This window comes from Chelmon rostratus, chromosome 5 (assembly GCF_017976325.1).
Source record: "Chelmon rostratus isolate fCheRos1 chromosome 5, fCheRos1.pri, whole genome shotgun sequence".
NCBI lineage: Eukaryota > Metazoa > Chordata > Actinopteri > Chaetodontiformes > Chaetodontidae > Chelmon > Chelmon rostratus.
In genome coordinates, this window is record NC_055662.1 from 27,007,412 (window position 1) to 27,031,801 (window position 24,390).

Consider the following 24,390-nt stretch of genomic DNA (forward strand, 5'->3'; position numbering starts at 1 on the left):
TCAAGTCAAGTCAATTTTATTAAGAATGTATTCACTTTAGGACACTGGCCAGTACAACACAGTGCAATATACATCTTTACTTTCAAAAAAAAGGACAAAGAAGGACATAAAAAGTCGAATGACACAGAAACCAGGGACAATCACTCCGAAGACTCGGTCAACACATTCACTTGCGTTGGACGAGCGCTCCAACGACACAGGAGACGAGACGTGAGGGGACAGAGGTCAGTGCTGGAGTGCATCAAAGTGCTTTACACAAGCGCAGAAGCAGAAGGTGGAGTCATTTCAAATAACAGCATCACTCTGAACCCGTCAGGTCGAGCAACGCCGGCCGTGGCAGCAAAGATTGTGCATGCACATCAACGGGGACAACATGGAGGGAAATTGCACATTCGTTGGGAAGAAGAAAACCATGACAGGGGAGTGTGAGGGCTGCAGGGGGAACGTATGGCTTTTAATGGATGGTTACAGCTACAATCTTTCAGTCTATTCAAGAAGGGAAGACAGACTGATTAGTTTCATAGAAGACTGAATGTGTTTGTGCTGACGAGGAGTTCATGATTGAAAGATGCAAAGTCACTTGGCCAAAAGTCCCACACAGACAAAAAGACACTTAAGACAAACAGGTGGAGCAGAGGTGACGCTGTCAGAGCTGTGGAGTGAATCAAAGGAAAGAGCCTGTTCTGCAGTGACACCACCTCAATCCTTCCAAAACTCGCTCAGTCTCTGTTAAATCATCATAATACAAATATAACATCTCCTGATTACAGCGACTAACACGATTCACACTCTCACAGACCATCATTTGTTCTCTATGTTCAAGAAGGAAGATCATTAGTGTCTGAAATGTTATCTATGGCAAAGCTTGTGTGACTCCCATCAACGGCCTCCACTGGCTGATAACACATATATTCTGTATGTCTGCCGCCGCCGCCGGCCCACACGTGTCACAGGAGCGAGGAAGCTAAATACAAACATCTCGTAGAGGATCGCCTGGATCGTCCTCCAGTGTGTGATGAAGCACATCTGGGATGAGGAGGCGTCGTGGTCCCACAAGTTAACCGTTTCCTGAAATGCAGCCTGACAGGAAATCACTGCCTTTTGTCCCTTTGTCCCACCCCTACTGGTCCCTAATAAAGTGTTCCTGTGAAGAGCCTCCTGGTGCAGGACAGCGTCCTCAGCTTCAAGCATGAAATGAAGAGAGCAGAGCATCCCAGCTTGTTCTTCTTTTTCCATAAGATAGAGACTCTCCATAAAAAAAAAGGCACCATGCACGTTTATCAACCCAGACGAAAGAAACAGAAAGGAATCCATCAGCAGCTGTAGACCGGCCTCTCCTGCTCTCTGGGTCCGTTAAGGCTTCTGTGTCATAGATTCATCTGTTAAGGCAACCTTGATGGAGAGAGAGGAGACAGCAGGTGTCAAAACTGGAAATGATTTCAACTTTGTTTGAATAAACGCAGGGAAACAACGCAGCTCACCTCGTTATGGACTTAGCTCTCGTTTTCATACTGACTCAAGCGCTTCTTGGACTTCAGCTCTTTGAGCCACTGTGGCGAGTCTTCCTCACTGAAGAAGAGACAGACAGCGTGACTCAGCTGAGCGCTAAAACAGAGACAGACAGCTCAACAATCAGCTGTGGACTTCGCGCTGCTTACCGATTCTCTTTCCCACCAGGAGGGGGCAGCACGCGCGCCGCTCTGGGAAGGAAGGGCGACTTCGGGGAGCGAGAAAGCTGCGAAGGAGACGCGGCGGGTCCGTCGCTTTGATTGTCAGAGTCGCCCCTCTTCTTCAGCTGGGCCTGATAACAGAGACCAGATGGTGTGATGAATAAAAGCACATCAATGCACGGAAATAATCCCTGGCTGCAGCGGTGAGTCGAAAACCGTAATCGATTAACCCTTTCAGTCATTTTTCAAGCAAACATTTGCTGCTTTTCTTCTTCATGAATGACAGCAGATGAAGACCCTTTGGCTTTTGGACTGTTGTGATGAGCTTCCTGATACAGACCTGAAACCTCTGTGCTTTGCCTCAGGCAGCACTGTATTTTACTTGATTTTATGCATTCTGTCTAATCTATTTTTACCTATATTTTATTATTGATGCTTTATCAAAAATCAGATTAGCTTTAAGCCTTGGGATTTTTAAATCAGCTCTGAAAACTTACTTTTTCTCACTAGCAATCAACAGAGCTTGAGATTGAGCATACAATTTTTTATTGTCTTCTGTGTTTTATTTGTTTTATGTCATGCCCTTTTATCATGAACAGCACTTTGGTCAGCTGTGGTTGTTTTTAAATGTGCTTTAGAAATAAATTTTGATTTTTTATTTGATTTTGATTTATCCTTATTTTTATTTTCATCCTTGTTCTAATTTATTTTTCCTTGATTCTAGTATTTTATTCGCTGGTTTTATGCGTCGTCTTTTTTTTTGTTTTCATCCTCACTGTCATTATCGAGCGGGTTTTCTTCTCGTCTGATTTTAAACATTCATTTTTTATCTGTGTTTATACACACTCACTTGGTGCATGTGATTTCTTGTAAAGCACTTTGAGCTGCAGTTCCTGTGTGACAGGTTTTATATACATAAAGTTTTTTTTTTTTTTACATCTTATAGACTAAACAATTAATATATGAAATAATGGACACATTAAATAAGATTAATAGTGAGCTGCAGTCCTAGTAAGCAGTAAATGATCCACAGCGTCAGACACATTTGGTGATCAGTGACCTTCAGAGCTGACGGGTCCACCCCCGGGAACAGGGCGATCCTCTGAGGCTGAGAGGCCACAGCAGGGCTGGACTCGGCTCCTCTGGTCTGCTGCTCAGAGTCCGAGTCGTCGTCTTTGCTCTCAACCTTCGCCTCTGTCGCAGGAAGAACACCAGTTACTGTCAGACTCGGTCCTCCATCCTGACACATTACACTTATTTTTCACGTTCTCGTGAAGGTTTTAAGCGGGCTTGCTCAGCGTCGGGTGCTCACCTGTGGAGTCTCGGTAAAGCCAGTCGTCGGCGGTTCCTCCCTCCTCCGGCGCAGCGATCTGACGGGCGGCCCTGGATGGCCTTGTCCGAGGGGCTCGCTTCTTCCCCAGCTGGACTCTGGAGCGAAGAGCGCTGGTGTCTAACAGAGCAACGGGGGCCTGGACATCCGGACAGGAGGACAACACGTCAGCCGACAGGTGAACACAGCAGGATCACTCAGAGAATCTGAAATGATCTTTAACTCAGGTCAGACTTACATCGGGGAAAGACGGCGCCTGGCTCTCCGAGGAGGACGAGGGCAGGACGCTGTCCACGGTGTCGCTGTCAAACTGCGAGGTGTGGTCACCCGGTGTGTGCGGGGGGGTGGGCTTCCTCGGCGACGGGCTGAGATTGCTCTCTGAACTGGGAGTGGCAGGAGTGAGGCTGTGGGTTAAAGGAAGGAGGTGAAGTGAGGAGCATCGTGCGGTCGCGGTAACAGGAACCACAGCTTTAACCACAGCCTGAGCCATGATTTATTGTCTTTTTGGGAAGCGATGACAGAGATGACGCAGCTAAACACAGACCGCGGTGACGGGAATAAACAGAAGTCATTCATATAGAAATATGTCACAGATTTAAATATTATACATACGTACATATATATCAATACTTTGAATTGAACTATCATCCATTCTCATCAGTGCTGGTTACTGTGGTGTTATTTCCTGACCACAGGAGGTCAGTGACAGATTATAATGTAACTACTGACATCTGTCTGTGGTGCAGGGTAGTGCCGGAATCATTTTAAGACATCAAAACCAGCAAAGGTATCAGTTCATCCTGCTGCAACATCATCAGGGCACGCAGACAAACGATTTCAGGCATTAAAAGATCACATTGGTGTTATTATTTCAATAATCCATCTGACCCATCTGATGCTCGATGATTTATGCTGCTCTACGACTGGTTTGACAGAAGCTCGTCCATGTGCAGCGTTTCTGCGGTTAAAATCATTTTATTAGGAAATCTTATTTATTATTTATTTATTTATTATTTATTTATTTTATTAGGAAAATGATTTTAATAGTTGGTCTTATTGTAAATAACACATTTTAAATCAAAATGACGTAAGATGTAAAAATGAAGTTTGGACGACTTCAGTCAACACAAACATTTTAATGATAATGAATCTGTGCTTCATCATTAAACCTCATGCAGCTCCTCTGAGGCTTCAGACACTGGATGTAGAGACAATAATCTGCACTGTGATCAGTGAAAAACATCCTTCATGTGCTGCGTTAACACTGGTGCGACTGGTGCTACTCCATCAAACACCAGCTACAACTTCTTAATCAGTTCATGTTTTACATCGACACACAGATGAGAACAGTTTAAGTCTAAACCACTTATTAGGAAGCAGAAATTAAGATGATATTGATTAAATGATTTGTTGTTAACATGGATGATGCTGCATATGTATTTGTGGTTTCTGTAGTTGTGTCTGTGTGAACTTTTCATGATGAAACAGATGATTCTGGTAGTTTGGGATGCTGCATGTAAACACACTGAACACATCACATCTGTGGACTCACCTGTCATCAGTGCGCAGTCCTGTCTCCCAGGTCCCATACTGACTGTCGGTGTCACGGACAGGTGTCCCCGAGTCCCTCCCCTCCTCTTCACCACTGTTACTCTGCTGCTGCTGCTGCACCTGTGGAGAAAACAACGACTGAATGAGGAAGAATCGATCAGACGAGATGGGTTTGGATGTCTTCACTGGGCAAAATTCTGTTCAACTGCTAAGAACAGTTATTATGAGTCCTGAAACACAGCAGCTAGTAAATCAGTATCAACGCTGCCACTGAAGAGCCAAAGTGTTGCTTTCAAGCTTGAGCAGCCAGCAGCAGCACAGTGAGACGGATAATGAAAGGTGAAGGGACGAGTTAATGGAGACGGGACCAGAGCGGGGACAAAGACGGAGACGGGTGGGACGGTGATTGAGTGTGTGTTTGCTGTTTACTGAACCGTGGCTCTTTTAATGAGGCCGGTACAGAGGACGTACTGTCTCAGAGCTCGCAGAGGCACGCATGAACTGATAACCCCGGCCTATATACGACAAAACAACAGGAGAGCCCTCTGGTGCCTCAGGGGGCGGGCAGAGACATGCGATACACCTGGATCTGTCGTCCCTCAGGTTCTAAACCACCAGAACGGTTCTCTATACGAGAGTTCTGCAAGAAGGAGGAGAAGAAGAAGAAGAAGAAGAGAGGACAGTGGAAAAAGAGAGAGAGAGCTGAACCACATTCTGCTTCCTGCATCGCAGAAAACACTCAAGTCCTCAAGTTCATCGACTTCTCAAGGATTTACTGAGCTCACCCTCTGCAGGCTGACAGCTCAGGGTCCCAGACTGAAGAGTCCTGCCTCCACCGACAACGCTGAACAAAACCTTCAGTCTGAATCAGATTGAAGGCTGAACGTGTACAAACACACAGTCGACTCCTCCAGCGGTCTGAATTAGCCGCTGTATGTCCTCCTCAAAGGAGACAGTGACTGACCTGTACAAACATTACTGAGTGATTCATTCAGTCACTACAGTATCAGCAGAAGCTGCAGATCAATAACACTTTTACTGCACAGCAGCCCTGATAAACCTTCTGTTAACGAACTGTGGCCCAGCAGTAAATGTATGATTTAAAGGCTAATTCGCAGGGTCGAAGTGTTGGATCGTCTCCAGGCGCCAGGACCAGCTCATGGTTATAGCTCTTTCAGTCTGCAGGTGGAGAAGCATGCTGTCACAGAGAGTCACCTGCACACACCTGGACAACTGCTGCATTAAGTGGATTAGAATATTGGACTGATGTTATGAGGGTATCAGCCCTGAAACAGTGTGTGAAAACACCTTCCTGACAGTGGAACTGAGGCTGAAAATGACTGAAGCAGCTTTGAACTTTTCTCTTTTTATTGTTCACGTCCATCTCCAGACTGCTCCAAAAGTGCTCACTCTTATCTGTGATTCATAACGTGTCTTTATTGCAGCAGCCTTTTTGTTTTGCCTTCAAGTGCAGCCAACAGCTATAAACACTCCTTCCTTCAGACGCGGTCAGAGGACACATCCAACAGCCCAGCCATCACCTGCTGACATACACTCACCCGAAAATATCTCTCTGGACAGGTTGATTAACAGGTGACAGTATCATGATCAGTTCCAGCTCAGACTTCAGTATTAAGAACGTCTCTCTTCCACCTGTCGCTGCTCACTGTTGTCAAAATGCCAAACGATCTTAAAACCAGGCCTACTAAAACTCTGCATTTAAAAACTGCGATCCTATGTGTGTATGTTGCCCAACCGAAACACACCCCGAACACACCCTCACCTGGCCTGCACGGAGGAGGAACGCTGCCTTTGCTGGAACATGTTGTTTTATTCTTCAGCTGAGAGAAAAGGCAGCTCAAAGCAGAGGCTGTAAAAGCCTTTTATAAGCTCATTCACAATCTCCCACCGTCTATCATTCAGTGAAATAATGGCTTCAACAGCCTCAGAACTCGACTTCAGTCGGACTCTTTCTTTCTTTTTTGCTGCCGTCTGAATGAACCTACGATGTCAGGTCAAACAGGTTTTATTGGCCAAACAATAGAAGAAAAAACCTTGAAGCACCACGGCTGATCACGTGTTCTGCCGACTGGACGTTCAGGTGCAGGTTCTGCTACCGACCACAAACATGAGAGCGTGTTAATCCTGAACCAACAGGCCCAGGACCAGTGATTTACAGCTGTCAGGAGGAAGGTTTTCCCTTAATAACATTAGCAACAGCCAGCTTCCCCCAGACAGGAAGGGTGTGTCGGGGAAACAGCATAACAAAGAGCGGATGAATGGAAGGGTGAAGGAGAGAAAGGGCTGATCACTAAACAGGCCTGACTGACAATCTGAGGAGGAAGGAGCTGGAGCGAGGCCTTGGATAACACACCGATCGCCGAGCGGCACACACAACAATATCACCCCGACACCGGACGGAGAAACAGCCGCCTGCGGTGGCTGATACCTCAACGGCGAAATGGAAAGTGAATCGCTTCGTTGCTGTTGCCGGAGAAGAGGAGGACTCTGCTGTAAAGCACCCGACGGATGGTCTTCATCAGGGCGGAGAGCACAGACTGAGCAGCCACTGTACACACAAGAAGTGTGTTTACATGAACACAGCATCCAAGACACCAGCTAACAACCCAGTTACCAAGAACCAGGATCCCAGTCAAACTAAATAAGTGTGTGTGTGTGCTATCTTCCAATCAAACCCTAAAAACCTCTGCGGCTCCCCATCGAGCTCGTTATCTGATGGGACCATCTCAAACACTGTTGGGTTATTAACAGCCATAGAAACACATTCAATCACCACATTATACTTGCAGCACGTCACCACTCCCCATTCCCATCTGCTCTGATCAATCTGGCCGGGGTGGAGTGGGAAAATACGCTCTGTGTGCACTCGCACATGCAGCAGTAATAAATATCAATATCCTCCAGATATTCAAAACAACTGCTCCCACGAGCGCTAATCTCATGTCAACAAACGGGCAAACTAAGACAAACTGTTCTTCCATTGTTTAAGTGGTTCATACAGACTCAGTGCTGTAAGAACAGAGGAAAGAATGTAAAAACCTGACTCGGCTTAAGAATTGAACATGGAGAGCACCTGACTTAAAGGATTATTCTCATTTCCTTCAGTCTGGTGGTTGTTTTCCTCCTTTTTATGTCGACTGAGGTACACATTTGTCTCTTCATTGTACAGATTGATGAATGTGTTGAAAGTGCTGTTGTCCAGGACACACACACAGGTTCCAGCAGCTACACGTCCACACATACTTAAAGTGGTGGAACTGATGGTTTCCATACATTTACTGCTTGTATTGACATGTTTCCACCCCTCCTGAAGCCTGGCAGTTTATGTCTCAACATGGTCCACACATCTGTCTTCTTGCACAATCCCTTGAGATTATGAGTGTTTTATTCTTTTCATACTATAAAAGAAAAAGTGTTCAAAACATGACGAAAGTTCTCGTTCGTTAACTGGATAATGATCGTTAGTAACAACTCTGTCACAGAAAGCACACAAATAACACAGAGAGAAGCATTCATCACCTCCAACTGTCACACATTCCTCAAGATTTTCATCATCAGTTACAACGACAGCCAAAGCTGCTCGAAGCAACTGAACACCGGTCTGTGGTCACAGAGGCGGACAGACTGTTCTACTGCAGCAGGGGGACATGCGGCAGGTGATGCCTTCACTGTTTACTCAGCGTCTTAATGCACAGACACACAGAACAGCTCTGACACTGAAACGCTTTCCACTTCCAGGGTTCATACAGCTTTTCAAGAGTAAAATTCAAGCACTAAAACCTACCTACCTAAACCACAGATCTACAGACTCCTGAAGCCTTTGTCATCATATACAAACTCAACTGTGAAAACTTTAACTTTTAACTTTCTTTCTTGCTAATTTTGACCCAAAGGGATGACAGACAAATACGACAACACGAACACGAAGAGTTTTGGTTTATATGAGTGGCTGCAGATGAAACACCAGCTTATGTTGAAATCATACATTTTTCAAGGAGTATATGGAGTACATAGCAGTTTTCAAAACTTTCAAGACTTTGTATGAACCCTGCACTTGTTCTCCATCTCTGGAAAATGTCTCTGCCTCCTCATACTCCTCATCCACTGAACACCAGCCCAGTGTGGAGGCACGCTGCTCCCACCGAGCACCATCACCGCCGGTGGCGTCTCAGACCAACTACGACGTGTCAACACGCCACACTGACATCATGAAAACACCTCTTATCATCAGCAGGTGTGACTCATGAGATTTTGCACAGAAGTTTGGCAAACAGGTGTAGCCTAAAGATAGGAATGACTTCATTCACTGTACCAACATCCCTGCATGGATTTCTAAATCTGTCCTTTACTTAAAACACTGAGCAGGTTCGATGTCAGGGTGGACCCAGTGAGAGGAAGCCAAGGAGGCACATTTCTGTCCTCAAATACAACAATTTCTAACTGGAGTCCCACCTTTTGTCGTCCTTGTGCTTAATTTTATTACCAAAAACATAAATGTTAGGCCACATGATGACCCGAAGAACCAGTATGACGACAGTTTTGCTAAAAGGCAGACAGACAAAGACAAGTTTACACTGAGCCAAAGACAATCCACGATGAGAAGCAGCCGAGAGGCAGATGGAGAAGTTCTTGACATGTTTGGCTTCAGACCAAATAGTTGGTGAAGGAGCAGCTGTTCACTCAGTGACATTATAGAGCTGCATGGACATGCTGCAAAATCACTTGAATTCCACTTGTGCTTTATTTAACTTGAACAGATGCTGAAGTTAATCTGCTGAGCATTTAGTTATAGCAGACACAGACTCTGCTGAATCATACTGGTGCCTGGTCAGTACGGTGGTACCGGTGCTTCTCTGGTGTGTGTTTGCACTGTGAAGGTGTGTGTTGTCTTACAGCGGTCGGGGTGTTGGGTGCGGTGCGCCGGCGTAAGGACAGGCGCTGCTGGCTGCGCAGTGAGAACCTGCGGATGGACTCCCTGCTGCGGGAGGCCAGGGAGCGCAGGGAGTTGGTTCTCTTGAAGTCCCCGGTGCCGTCCTCTCCCCTGCCTCCCCTCTCCACCGAGCTGGATAAAAGGCCGAACGCGCCGTGAAGGGAGCGACGGACGTTTCCCACCCATCCTGACACGTGAGAGTGGGCAACTGACAGCTTGTCCCCCAAATACTCCATCACCAGCCAGTGCTAACGAGCCCTGCTGCGTCAGAACGGAGTCAGAACTGAGCTGTGACTCTTCCTATCACAGCAGCAGAGTCTGATTGAGTCTCATTAGAGTCTGCTGAGAGGAGGCGGTCCAGGGACAGCGTCCTAGGTGTTCGCTGATGTGAGCCGCTGGGTCAATACTGCAGCAGCGAGGAAGATGACAGCACGGCTCGGCCGGTCCACCGTGGTGATGATGGCGTTTGCTGTTTACAGCACTGCAGCACGGATAACGCCAGCCAGTCTCTGACCGCTACAGGACGCAGATCCGCTCAGAAAGGCCTTTCTACACCGCAGTCCCACCGGAGCCGTCAGGACTCTGCTTCAACTCATCACTCTCCCGGCTCCGGGCTGTCGGGCTGAAGTGAATCCTGAAGCTTCCTAATGTCTATTTCGATGCACACAAGATACGCTTGCTATGATATGCTTGGCACAGCCACGCAGTGGTAAAGGTGAAGTAAGGCCAGCACTTAATACTAGTTAAACAGGACTCTATGAGACAGCCTGTAAAACCGCTGCGCTATGTACCAACAGGTTTCCCAGCCATGATCCTCCAGCTTCAAGCACACAAAGTACAAACAACTACTGGAGAACAGAATCACATCCTCAACAGTTATCCATTTCCATCACACAGACTGTGCTATAATACTGAAAACTGTTATTTTCTTGACATCAGTGACACCTCTGCCCAGGTGTGAGCTCCTCTGTCCTGATCCCGGCCTCAATCACAGCCGACCTGACGGCTCTCCCACAGCTGATGATGATCCTCCAAAACAAGGCTCAGGGTGAAAGTTGAAAAATCCATCCGTCCAACGAGGCTACGTTCCCACGGTGCCCGAGGCTGCGCTGCCTCCTGGCAAAACGCAGCGAGCAGAAATGGTGCAGGACGGCTGGCGGCGAAAGGGAAACTGCTGTAGTCATTTGTATTCCAGAAGGAAAACCAGAGTGTGACCAACACACAACAGGAAAAGAAAAACAGGACAGAGTACTGCAGAGAAGTCAAATCCAGAGAACGCTCCGAGATGAAACGCTTGCCCCTCGCCTTTTTCTGCAGGTACGGGCAGGTAGGAGAAAATGTGTCAGCTGCTCTCTGGACTCAGCGCTGTAGGACTCAGCGTCAAGGAGAAACTGGGTGGAGAGGGAGGGAGTGTGGGTCGGAGTCAGCGGGAGAGAGAGAGAGAGAGAATGGGAGGTCCCTGATTCAGAGCGGGAGGAGAGAGGGGAGGGTGATATACGTTCTGCAGTGTTCAGTCGCTCCAGCCTGATGCAGCCAGAGCACTGAGTGGCAACAAATGGAAGTATTTCTATAACACAATATCAGTTCAAACCAGAGAGAGAAAGCAGGGCCGACACGGGCTGGTATCTCATACCAATGAGCACAAGTGCACGATCATTGTCTGACAGGAAACCATAAATAGATCAATTAGACATGCATGAGAGAGAGGAGTGAAGGGACAGGTGTGGCTCTGCCCATGAAGGGAGAGTCAACACAAAGAAGCCAAAAGCAAGAATCTCAACAGTCGAGTGAGTGTTTGTTTAAATCTCACTCAGAGTCGGAGAACTGACGTCTATTTCCTGCTACGTGCTACTTAAACAGGTCTTGCATGGTGCCGGTGAACCGATACTCTGAATAAAGCGACACTGGGTGACTCCAGAGAGTTAACCTCAGAACAAACTGGGACAGAGGGGGCTCAGAGAGGCCGAATCCCTGCGCACACACGCCCCCTACAGGTAATCTGATTAACTTCGCTTTGAAGTGCTGCGCTGCAGGCAGGTCTGCTGCGAGCGTCTCAGTTTCCAACAGCACACAAACTGACCTCTCTCACCTTAGCCTCACCTGAGAGCGTCTGCTTCCACTCTCACACAGCCTGCGAGCTAAAGGACTCGTTTTAAACACCTGGAGGTTACAGGTGCGACCGTTGCTTTAATGTAGCAAGAGGTGCCAGAAACATCTTTCCTCATAATCCTCAAAATTCATGTGTCAATTACTCAATTAGCAGATTGACAGACAATTAATTTATTATTTTGATAAGTGATGAATCATCTGGTTCATCTGGTTTGCTGGTTGCTGCTGGTCAAATATGAGGATTTCATTGTAAATAGAACAAACTTGGGTTTTGAATTGTTGGCTGGACAAAGAAAACAATAGCGACACAGCGAGAAGATAATCTTTTCCATCATTTTAAAGACAATAATTAATGAACTAATGCAAAAAAAACCCAGATAATAGTCGATGAGGAAAAAGATAAATAGTTGCAGCCTTCCTCAAAATAAAATGCCAAACGCTACATCACACCAACATGTACTCCTCTAATCATCAAACACACTGCTAGCTAAGATGAGAGAGATGTTTCCATGGCAGGAAGAACTTTCTGTGCTGGTTTTAATAAAAAGATGAAAGTTAACACTAACAGACAGAATCCCAGACAAAGACAGAGTTATATCTCATTAGTGATGCCAGTTCTGCTAATATTCCTCCTCTTAATACCAAACATCACCTTCTGGGAAGTGACTCATGGCCGCTCATCACTTCCCTCCTCAGCTGACATCATCAATCTGTGCGCAGACTCAGCCAGAATCCAAACCAGCGACCACGCCAAGGAGACGGCCGACGATGTAGCTCCAGTTCACGCGGAGCAGCTACCGACGTTTGGCATGTTGTAAGAGGGCGAGTACAGAGAAACATCAGTAATACGAGAGCCACTCACCCACAGACAGTGTGGAGTCAGACAGCAGGACCACATGTAGTAAAACACAGCTCTCAGGCCGGTGCCCATCTCTGCTGCTCTGCACCGCCAGCCTCAGAGCCTCCAACTTAATCAATGATGTCACCACTCCACTACTATCATCTGTGAGTCTGAGGTCGACGCCTCTGCCAGCAAATACGAGGCAGGGAAACCAGTCATGTGACTTCTGCCAACTCTGATGGATTTTGGTATTAAAGACTCTCTTGAATTTCAGTTAAATTTTTTGAAGCAGACTATAATCATTGTGCTCACCTGTTATTATCTGTGGTGATGTTGCTATAAATCCAGAAGACATCTGAGTACCTTACAGAAGTTACACTTCTGTAAATGTCTGGAATAAAAATAATCGCTATCACATTTTTCCTGCAGTCCGACAGGTTATCAGATTCATGAAACACGTCTGAAACATGCTGCTGAAGGAACAAACACTCCCTGATTTTAAACCACTGAGAGGACACGGTTATACTATTTTTAAATTCTATTTTATAATCTAACTCAGTACCATATTATTTTATGTATCTTCAGTACCATTTTCCATTATGGCAGGAAATCTCTAACAGTGGATCTTTTTCCATGTGCAGTATTTCCTGAGCTGTAAAAACATCTGTAACATCCAGCTGCTGGAACGAGGGCTGGACGATATGGTTAGAAACATGATCACAATCATTTTTTCCTGATATATAATTTGATAATGCTGCTAGTTTGAAGAGTAATGACTGAAGTTTGAAGAAACCAGAATGTTCATGAGTTAAACTTTGGATTATAGCTTATTAAGAGAAAAATGATAATAAAATAATGATTTAAAAATGGCTTTATTTAGAATATAATACATAACATCCAACTGTTAACTGAGCTACTTTCAAACCCAAAAACACGAGCACTGACCGCAGCATCAGGAACAGTGACACTGACACACTGAAAACCAGCCACTAGATGGCGCTACTGAACTTCAACTCAAAGTGACTTCATCTGAGCTCTGTCTCACAGCAGCATGCAGTTATGACACGCAACCTGCTGTACTTCTGGGTTCATGGTGTAAACCTTCAACCTGGGCCTACGATTACAGCCTCAGTGACAAAGAGCCATGTGAGCCCCAGACTGCATATCTGAGAAACATGCATGTGCTCAAATGCAGATGATTTGTGTGTATATGTCATGTGTTCAGTCGCAAATATGCAGACAAATGTTACTGTGTACTACAAGGTTAAAAGCTAGGACTAACAGGTACAACCAACGAGCACTGAGGCAGTCATAAATACTACGTGTCTGTTTGGCTGCGGGACACATGATCATTAGAGGCCATTTCACTTCACAGCTTTCCCTGAGCCCTGCTGACAGGCGTCTGACAAACGAGCGGCGGGGACATGTACTCATTAACCATTTGACTAATCCAATCCTGAATAACAGGCCTGAGAAGGCGTTCGGTCGTCGCTTTCCTGCAGCGTGACGTAGGATGGGTGGAGGTGAAGGCGTGCCATCAACATTAGTCACAACTCTTTATTACCTGAGGACAGCAGCAGTGAGCTGTCAGCCATCAGGCAACTGACTGCAGCTCACCTCTACCTACTGCCTGCCTTCACTGCACGACACACACACACACACACACACACACACACACACACACACACACACACACACACACACACACACACACACACACACACACACACACACACACACACACAGAAACAGCTGAACACAGGAACTGTGGAGTTCCACCTTTCCCAGAACCCAGTTTTACTGTTGCAGAGGCTGAGCGGCAGCCAGACTCACCCAGCTGTGGCGGTCCTGCTCTCTGTGGGCGCTGCGACTCCTCATCCTGGACAGGCTTCCGTCCACAGCACTGCCGGAAGGGGCTGATCGCCGTGACACACTGCGGGACCGCATCCTGTTCAGCTCCTACCAACAAACAGGGAGCGAAGTGAACTCATCACCTAAACGTCCACCACCGTGCTGCACAACGTAGTGCATTGAGAATCTGTGAGAGATACTAACGTGCTGCATGATCATTTTGACTCACTCCATTCAGAACTACATTAAGTTTTTTCATCAGACTTAATCTTAAATTGTCAGTTTTATAGATGATCTTTACATAAAACACAGCATTTGACTATTATCATCTCTGACTCACCTGAGACCCATGTGACCTCCTTTGGTTCTGGACCTCCCCCCTACTGTCTTGAGACTGTGGCTCTCTGGGGAACCAGACCTGCTCTGTAGCACCTTCACCTGTAGAGCCTCTGGTTTTGGCCTCTGTACCAGGAAAAGGGGCCAAGTGAAGCGGCTCATCCAGGACAGAGGACCAGGGCCTCTGTGGCGTCAGGAGCCGCTCCTCCTGCCTGAGGAGGAGCTGCTCTGGGCTGAGTTTGTTGCCTTGTTTTCTGGGCTCAGTCACGGGTTTGTCCACAGGTATCTCAACGGGCCGCAGCTCCCACGGGTCCTGAGGACACATCGTCCACACTGGGCTTGTGAAACCTCCTGCAGTCTGTGCCGGCACCTTCCAGCTAACATCTCTGTCAGGTGTGGGCTGTAATCTAGCTCCAAACCCGGCGTCTCCGCCCTGAAGAGCAGGAGCAGGAAACAAGTCTTTGCTGTGGGAGAGCTGAGCCTGAGATGTGAAAGCATCTATGTCGAGGATGGCGGGTTTGTAGGACTCCTCCGCTCTCAGAGATGGCTCCTTCCATCGAGTCGCAGGGTCACTGCGCTGAGACGGAGGCTTGGAAACGGGTTCATTTCGGAGCACAGAGTCCAGATCCACCACTTTAGGCCGGAGAGGTGATGGCTCCAGCCTCGCCCTCTCCTGCTCCTCCTTCTTCTGCTTCTCCTTCAGCCGCTGCCTCTCTGCTTCTTGCTGTTTGGCTATCTGTCTCATCTTCTCGGCCTCCTCTCTCTGCATCTTCTCCCTCAGTCTGCGTTTCTCCAGCTCTAAAATCTGCTGTCTGTCCCTCTCTGCCTGCTTTTGCTTTTCGAACTCCAAGAACTGTCTTCTCTCCATCTCTTTAATTCTCTCCATCTCCTCCTTCCTCTGCTTTTCCCTCTCCAGCTCTCGTTGCCTCAGCCTCTGGTTTTCTAACTCCTGCCTCTCGATGTCCAGCTGTCTCTGTCTCTCCCTCTCTAGATCTCTTTGTCTCTGTCTCTCCAGCTCTTTCTGCTTTTCCCTCTCCATCTCCTTCTGACGCTCCCTCTCCATCTCCCTTTGTCTTTCCCTTTCTTTATCTATCTCTCTCATTCTCAGCACCTCCTGCTCTAACGCCATCTGTTTCATTTTCTCGGCCTCCTCTCTCTCCTTCTTCTCTCTGAGTCGGTGCTTCTCCTGCTCTATCAGCTGCTGCCTCTCCGTCTCTTTCTGCTTCTGCTTTTGAAACTCTAAGAGCTGCTGTCTCTCCAGCTCTTGGATTCTCTGCAGCGCCTCCATCTTCTGTTTCTCCTTCTGGCTTTCCAGCAGCTGTCTCTCCTTGTCCAGCTCTCTCTGCCTCTCCTCCTCTCTTTGTCTCTGCTTCTCCTGTTGGCGCTGCCTCTCTCTTTCCTGCTCTTGAAGTTTCTCTCTTTCAATCTTTCTCAGTCTCTCCATTTCTCGCCGTTTCTCTTTCTCGAGCTGCCGTTGTCGTTCCCTTTCCAGTTCTTGCAGCTCCACCTGTTTCTGCCGTTCCAGTGCACGTTGCTTCTCCTCGAACTCCTGCTTCTCCTTCTCGAAGGCTTTCTGTCGCTGCCTTTCAAATTCTCTTTGCATCTCTCTCTCCTTCATTCGTTCAAATTCTAAGTGCGCTGCTTTCTCCATTTCCAGCTGTCTCTGTTTCTCCCTCTCAAGCTCTTTCATTTTTGCCTTTTGTCTGTCTGACTCCTTTTTTTGTTCCCTTTTCTTCTCCACCTCCATCATCTCCTCTGTCGTCTGTCCGTCCAGCGCCGGTCTGATCTCCCTCATCATCGACTCCTCGACTTGATCTTGAGAGGTTTTGCCTAACACTTCATTTAAAGACGGATTCCTTCTTACTGGAAGAATCTTCCCTTGGGAGGAGCCCAGTGCAGACCTCACAGAGAACTCATCGCAGCCCGCTACGCCTCCTCCGGTCTCCTCAGGAGAAAACGGCTCCTGTATTTGTCCAGTCAAAGCAAAGTATGTCGCTCTGGGCTTTGGCTGCTCGTCTGCCTGCAGCATTTTCAACCGTTTAGGGGCTGCGGCCACTTCCTCCTGTTCAGCTTCTCTCTGTCTGTCTCGGTTTTTATCCAAAGCCGCTGCTTCTTCCCTCCGTGAGTCCTTCAGCATCCCTGGCCTTGATGCGCTGGCCTCTTGTTCGAAACCTGTGTTGTTCCACTTGTGCAAAGCTCCGACTCGCAGGTATCGCGGCTGCTGTTCCGGCGTCAGAGCCAGAGCCGGTTCAGCCTGTGCTGGACCGGTCCTCTCTGCCGGCGGCCTGCTCCCCTCTGAGCGCCGGGAGCGCAGCGTCATGGCCTTATCCTCCCACTGAGCCGACGGGATGTTCTCGCTCACCGCCCGGCTCTCTTCCACTGAATGCACCGTGTCAAAGGCGTGCAGCACTCGCAGAGGACTCGACGGAGACACTGGCTCTCTGTAGGTGGCAGTGACCAGCGTTCCCTCATCCTCACTGCTTCCTCTCTGAAAGGACGGGCTGCTGAGCGAATCCTTGTTCACAGGTTTGCCCTCGTCCACCATCAGCACACTGTGCCTCTCCACAACATTTTCAAACAAGGACGCTCTCACTGTCTGTACGTCACCGCCGGGACCAATATCCTTGGAAGTGACGCCAAATGTCTGTCCCGCATCAGGCCCTTCAGGCGTGGAAGCCTTTTTTAGCTGCTCTGAGTCTTTTAAATCCACAAATGTCCTCTGCTCGCTGGGGGTGAAAGGCGACTCTTCAATCTACGAAAAGGCAGAGAACGGATACGTGAGAAGAGAAAACTTTTTCATCATTTGAACACATCTGAAATCATCTGAAAGAAATAAAAGCTTTAACAACCAGAGCACATGTGACTTGACAACAGGAGAAAATACACAAAGGAGTAAAAGTGACTGAATGAACAACTGTCGGCGTAGAAACGATATCCCCTCGTCGGCCTCATAACAGTGGGTGTGGTGCAGAGGTGGTAATCAAAGCCTCTCTGTGTTGACCTTTTCGCTGACATCTCTCTGCATGTTTCATAACCAGCAGCCAGGGGGGACGATCAATGTGTCGGCTGTCTTAGGTTTCACAGCTTTGTACATCTACGGCACTGACAGTTGTTTTTGTTGTAATGCCCCATTTCCAGCGGGGAGAAGATCTTCAGGTCAACAGCAACTGTGAGCCCTCCGAATATTCTTAAAGGATAACTTTTGTTTTTTTACAACCTGGACCTTATTTGTAGCATTAAACACGACCATTTACTCACCCAGACAACTTTGGTGGCATTTGGAGTCGTTTTGAAGAAATTAGCAGCGCGTATATCCGTATAATGCGAGTACTCGGGGCATCCAAGCGCAGCCTCTATATAACGCATAATCTGCGGTGAAACTCGTTCATATTCCAATATTTTGTGATGATATGCTGGTGCTATTCCCCTCTGAGCCGGCGGTCGGCTAGTTTAGCTGTAGTTTGGCACAGCTATGGCGTTCGGTAATGACATCATCCACGTCAGAGGTGGTTGTCTAGAGACGCCGGATGTTGATAACATGCCACCACGGGCTCAGAGGGGAATAGCACCAGCACATCATAACAAAATATTGGAATATTAAGTTTCGCCGCAGATTATGCGTTATATAGAGGCTGCGCATGGATGCCCCGAGTACTCGCATTATACAGATATACGCGCCGCTCCTCTGGGGCTAATTTCTTCAAAACGACTCCAAATGCCACCAAAGTTGTCTGGGTGAGTAAATGGGCGTATTTAATGCTACAAATAAGGTCCAGGTTGTAAAAAACGAAAGTTATCCTTTAAAGGTACATTTCACCATCATTTACATGTTCATGCCCATTTTTATAGAAGTCCGCAGACAAATAATCAGGTTCATTCTGTCAACTTGGTCACAGTCTGCTTCTCAGATTTGACCTGTTTTGTGATCTTGTGCCGACAGAAGACAAAAACACACACACCTCCATTTACAGGATAGCATACGGAAGCTAAAGCTGTAACACTGCTTCTCTTCTGTCTGTCAAACATAAGCTGAGTCCAGCAGAAACCAGTTCCTAAGAGGCGTGCTCCCTCTCTTACCCTCCTCTGAGGATCTCTGCTGATGTAATGGCGATCTGCTGCCTCACTGAAGGAAACGCTGCCAAGGTCTGGCGACCTCTCGGATGAAAACCTGATGAACACACATGACACAAGACAAAAAGCCATGCGTGACAATGGAACTCCAGGACAAAGACGTGGGACAAAAGCCGGCCGAGGAGACATTAAGAGCAGCTCTCACCTTTTAGTCAGGTCGAGGGGCAAGGGGCGGGGCTTCAGTGGTGGTTTCGGTACAGGGCTCTGAGCTGGTGGTGTGTCCTCTGTCAGCTGCTTGATGAGCTTTTTAACGCCCACTGGTGGTTCGGTTTCAGGGGCTGGCGGGACTGGAGAGTGGAGATCTTGGCCTGCGGCACCTGCCCCAGGAGAGGAAGACGAATCGCAGAGGAGGACCCCTCGCGACTTGATGCTAACTGCTCGTTTATCCTCATCAGTCTCTTTCTCAGTCACCGTCAGTTCTTCTGTCTTGTTGCTCTGGTCTGAGACAGCTGGTTTAGCTACACCCTCAGTACTTTGCGGTGTGGAACTTTTCAGGGTTTTTTCTAGTTCTTTTGTCTGTGGCAGGACGTTCTCCTCTTGAGTGTTCTCCTCTTGAGTGTTCTCCTCTTGAGTGTTCTCCTTAGCATTCACCTTTGGAGTTTTACGGTGCAGGGAAAGACCAATAGACTCAAATTTGGACGTGAGATCGGCTGAAAGTGGTCGTCTCCCGGCCCAGCGAGGGGCAGGAAGTGGTGCCTCTCTCTTGGTTGGACTGTCAGGGAAAATGGCTGATACAGGTCTGGGCCTGGAGCCTCTGGGCTGGGGTCGCAGCGGCACTGCTGCCTCAGGTTTAGCTTTTTCTTCCTCCTCCTGCCCCACCTGAAGGAGAAATCCCATGGACTTGGCTCTGGTAATGGAGGATCCACCTTTGCTGGATGTCACTTGGTCTGTCTCGCCTTCGGTCTTTGTGGTTCCAGACCACTCTGCTGCTGGAAGCTTTTTAAAGCTCTTCGAATGGCCCAAGCTTGATGCACCAGGTTTCTGCCGCTCTACTGGAACAGGAGGGCTGGGTTTGCTGGGGTCTCCAGGGTCGAGGGAAGGGGCTGGTTTGAATGGCTGGACTACTGGCTTGGTTGTTTGTCCAGAGATCAACTTGTTGGATGTTTTATAGGAGGTAGAGGCAGGGCGGTTGGGGTTGGTTGACACCGGTCCAGGTTTGCCTGACAGTTGCTGTGGCTTTGGACTGCATGGAGGTTCTGGTTTGTATCCAGCAGGGCGAGTGGACTCTGGTCTGGGTTTGGTTTGAGGCTTAGGGGCAACTATGGGCCTAATAGTGGGGTTTCTCTCCACAGCAAAGGGTTTGGGAGTGAGCCGTGGTTTGGGGCCTGGAACAGGTTTGTTGGGCTCCGGAGTGATGTTGTGGGACTGGCTGATGGGAGGGATCTCGATGAGGCTATTGCTGGAGTCAGTCAGGGGACTCAGGTGAAGTCGTCCTCCCACCACTGTCCTCCCCACCTCTCCGGTCTGAACCTCCACCTGAGCAGCCATCCTCGTCAACCGCACCTTGAAGTAAAAAGAAAACTAATGAATGCTCATTTTTCATGAATGAGATTCTTCACCGCAGCACTAACACAACAAACCCTGAAGCCTGTAACAGCGCCCGCTCCATTAACACTACTGTGGACTTTGACTTGGGAGTGTCTCACACTGCAGGACAATTATACACCTGGGAGAGAAAGATATCTAGGTCATTGATCATCTCGCAGGCTAAAGCGTATGTGGTGATAGCTAATAAGGGATAATCAATTACTGTCTTCTATCATTCACATTGACAGGCCTGTTTCACCAAAGACATGTTGACAGGACATAAGAGGAAAAAGGTGTGAAAGGAACACATTAAAGTCAAGAATCAAACTGCACATTTTAGGTAATTTAGGATGAAGAATCCTTTTGACTCTAACTCTCAGTCTTCACTGTTTTTATTGAATATTCTATAATTTCCTATGAAAACCCTCATCACAGCAGACAAATGGACTCATCTGAAAAAAAAAAAACACAGATGGAATAAACATTAATGACAGCTCAGGTCCATTAAAGCGTCCCAATGAGCCAACATGCACAATACCAGGAGCCTGAAACTGGAGAAACTAAATGGGATGCAGCCATTTATATTATCAATCACACCAGCGTTTTCTCTGCGATGACACGAAAATGATGCGAATATAACTATTGTTTCAGCACACGTTGCATGTTGTTCAGTTTGAGCTGTTACACCTCCAGTATTTCCACACACTACGTATTCGTTTGGCTGCAGGCTTCGTTCACTCAGCAGACGTTTTGATGCTGGTTGCACATAAAAAAAGCGAGGAGGAAGAGGTCCCTCGGCATGTTAGCCAAGCTGACTCTTGGTTCATCTTAAAAGTCATGACACATGAAATCTTTAAAACCTGCCTTAGCACACTTTGTTACAGTCTAACCCCAGAACCTCACCACCTTTTCAAACATGTGGTTGTTTTATTTATTATTGTATTGCCTGCTGTATGTTTTATCCTATTGTAAAGTGCACTGGGACCACTCTGCATGGTGATCCTGCACTTTAAATAAAATATTTTGAATTAATTACTGCATTACTGAAGCCTTTAAGCAAAATGTGAATTACTAGTCTGAATTACCAACGCATTCGTGATTTGGACTGTGCACCTTTAAGGTGCGTCCTGAGACAGGGAAGGGGCTGGACGACGGCACAATGTGATTGTTTTCTTTTTCATGTTGTAACGCAGGCAAATCAGGCTTCAGCCGTGAATGTGGGATTCCACAGCGAGTCACAGCAGACCGCCTCCTCCCATCGTGAAATTTCATATGTTTATCTTAAACTGACTCGACAAACTAAAGGAGGCTTAGTGATAACTGAGATAACCAGAGCTCATCATCAGTTTTATCATTTGTTTCTATAGTGAGAGAGATAAACACAAGAACAGGAGATAGACAGATAGAAAACAGCCCTTTAAGAGGCTCCTTCTTCACATGTGATAATACTTCCCACATGTTCAGACCAGCAGCTGTCAGAGAAATACTGGATCACATCTTACCTGACCAGACGCCGACCGTCTGCCGTGGAGCTCTGGCTTTTGTTGTAACCAAGCAGCGATGTCATATCACACAGGAGGAAGGAGGCGAAGGAGTCACTGTGTCAACAGAGCACACGAGCTTTAATTCACTCATCAAGACGGCCGCTGTGGAGGCTGTCGTTCTCAAATCACAGCAGAGCAACTACGCGGCTTCTTACTCACGCCTCCGTACAGAAGAAAATGGATGATGATGTTTACACTGACGAAGACTTGAGTAAACACGGTCACACCCACACATTGGAGCTGACGCATACGTCCAGACATAAAGAACAACACAATGCACGATGAGCGTCATTCACTGAGTGCTGCTACGAACTGACCTCTTCCTGTTCTTATATTTGCATCGTGCCCCTGATCCCAGGTCACCCGTCATCGTTCACACACTACTTTTTTATCTATGGAAATCCAAGCAATAAATGCTGTAAACTGAACTGCTTGTCGACCTTTTCTGTGTGAGCCACGTCTGTCTGTCCGCTCCAGAATTTGAGTTATACTGATTGGTTTGCTCCACTCAGGTGCTGATTAAAATCATTTTTATCCATAAATGTACTGCGTGAAAATGTGGGAAAAGCAGGAAACGGGATGATCCTGAGCTTGTGCTCGGCTAGCAGAGACTGAAAAGTTGAGAACTTGAAGTTCAGATGTTGACAGGAAACGCCTTCGCTAAGATGGAATGCTAAACATTCACTGTGATGGTGGGTCGAGCAGCACAGCAGGGATTAGGAAAGCGTCTGCCTTATAAAGCCTTACACATCAGACTGTTCCTCACAAACACGACAAAAGTCCAGATATGCATTACCTCGAGAATAGTAAGCACACGTGTTGAATACTTCAAATACTTGGCGACATCTTTAAGAAGCGTGTGCAGCAAAAGTCAGACACATTTCTTTGATTTCTAGCAGGAAGTACACTGAGAAGGACAGCAGGGCACAGGGCAGGCCAGCACTGTTTGTTGTGCTTTACTGCAGTGTGTTACCAGTCACAGATAAAGACCTGACCTGGTTCAGCCAGTTATACTGAGGGAATTTCCTTTGAAAGACAATAAACAACTTCATATCAGCAGATCTATTAACAGCTAAAAAGAAGAAGTTTAATCTCTGTTGAGGGTGTTCTCACACAGTGTACAATAAAGCTTTGAATTACAATCCACAACCGTGCGATGCAACAGTGCCATCCAGTAATACTCTGCACTTATCAGCATTAATGAGGACTTGATGTGGTAGATTATTGTTGGGCTTTTCAGTCTTCTTACTACTAAAAAAGAGGAAAGCACAGTTTAACAAATTAGAGTGTAAATGTGCTCGATTCAATGTGTACCTGTCAAATACTACAGAGGAACCCTGAGGAAAGAACATGCAGATCACCAATTAACAGTAACTCGATTCAATTAAGTCTAAATAACGTTACCACGGTTGTTTCACTTACTAATTAACTGAGCTACATTAATTTAATGACTTTCCATGACAGTGATTTCCATTAAAACCAGTCTGCCCAGTGCAGAATTTGCAACAAGTGTGAGCTCTTCCTGTGTCCTGCCTGCTCACCTACACTGGCTCGTATCGTGGACTTGACCCGGTCCAGTTTTAGCCGACAGAAGAGGTGGCCTGCTCGGATCGGGGGGGGGGGCACTTAAAGAACGAAAACTCCGCACAAGTCTCGAACGAGCATCACGCACTCAGCGCAAACGTGGAGTTCAAGCTGTCCGATAAGTCCGCAGGCTTCAACTGAGCGGAAAACACAAACGCATCAGCGGCTCGCTGGCTAGCAGCGGGAAGCTAACGACTCAAGAGGCTGGACTCGCAAAATGGAAACACTCACGGAGCCCGTCTTTCGCCGTTTGATCCGAACTGGAGACAACTTACCGACCGGGAAAGTCGGTTTGGCTTCTTCTCCTGTCGAAACAACTTCAAGCACAATAAACCCAAACTAGTTAACGGTATAATTCCGAGTCGTGACAGTTGGTTAATACAGGGGGTAGTAGCACAGCCGCTAACCTAGCTGGTTTACTTAGCTAGCCAACTGGCTGGCTATCCCGTCTCAGGTTGCAGTGTTGTTGACAGGCTCGACTAGACAGCGCTGAACAAGCCGCCTGACTGGTTAGCCTCTCTACCAGCGTCAGGCGAGCCGTTATCGACATGCGTCTTCCGGTTAGTACTTTCAAAATAAAGCGTGACGACTGTATATATAATATTAAAGTAGTATTTTGGAGTTAGATTCAGGGCCGTTAATCTATATATAAATCCACTTACATCGGAGGAGTCTGTTTTAATCTACAGGACACTCAAAATAAACTGTCCATTTTCCATCGGCAATATATTTTTCAAAGTCTTTTGTATAAAATGTTAACATAGTCAACTTCTTATTTTGTATTTTTTATTTCTCTTGCCTTTGCTAGTTGTATTGCTTACTGCCTGTGACACCCTAATTTCGCCATCTGTGGATTAATAAAGTTGACCTTATTTTACACTCTTGATGCAGCTCGTAAATCTTTAAGGCAAATCACCATGACTTCCGGTTTGATGTTGCGCTTGATATGGATAACTTGACGGATC

The 24,390-nt window shown here is 47.1% G+C and overlaps 1 protein-coding gene across 4 annotated transcripts; it reads right to left on the reverse strand.

The window, feature by feature from the left end:
• si:ch73-138n13.1 (protein piccolo) lies at window positions 1–23,885 on the reverse strand. Of its 4 annotated transcripts, none has more exons than XM_041937064.1 (13): window positions 23,701–23,885; window positions 21,800–21,895; window positions 18,916–20,273; window positions 18,717–18,807; window positions 14,644–17,391; window positions 14,286–14,411; window positions 4,553–4,671; window positions 3,239–3,404; window positions 2,983–3,139; window positions 2,731–2,864; window positions 1,659–1,801; window positions 1,482–1,569; window positions 1–1,392 (listed from the first exon to the last, which is right to left on the reverse strand). In XM_041937064.1, exons 3-12 carry the CDS (start codon window positions 20,256–20,258, stop codon window positions 1,494–1,496), a joined length of 5,103 nt encoding a protein of 1,700 aa, XP_041792998.1. In that variant the 5' UTR covers window positions 20,259–20,273; window positions 21,800–21,895; window positions 23,701–23,885; the 3' UTR covers window positions 1–1,392; window positions 1,482–1,493. The 4 variants fall into 4 exon arrangements, with proteins under 4 accessions (XP_041792998.1, XP_041792997.1, XP_041793001.1 ...); XM_041937063.1 differs by having other exon boundaries at window positions 23,657–23,885; XM_041937067.1 differs by lacking the exon at window positions 23,701–23,885 and adding an exon at window positions 23,383–23,526.
• Between the last annotated feature and the right edge of the window lie 505 nt (window positions 23,886–24,390).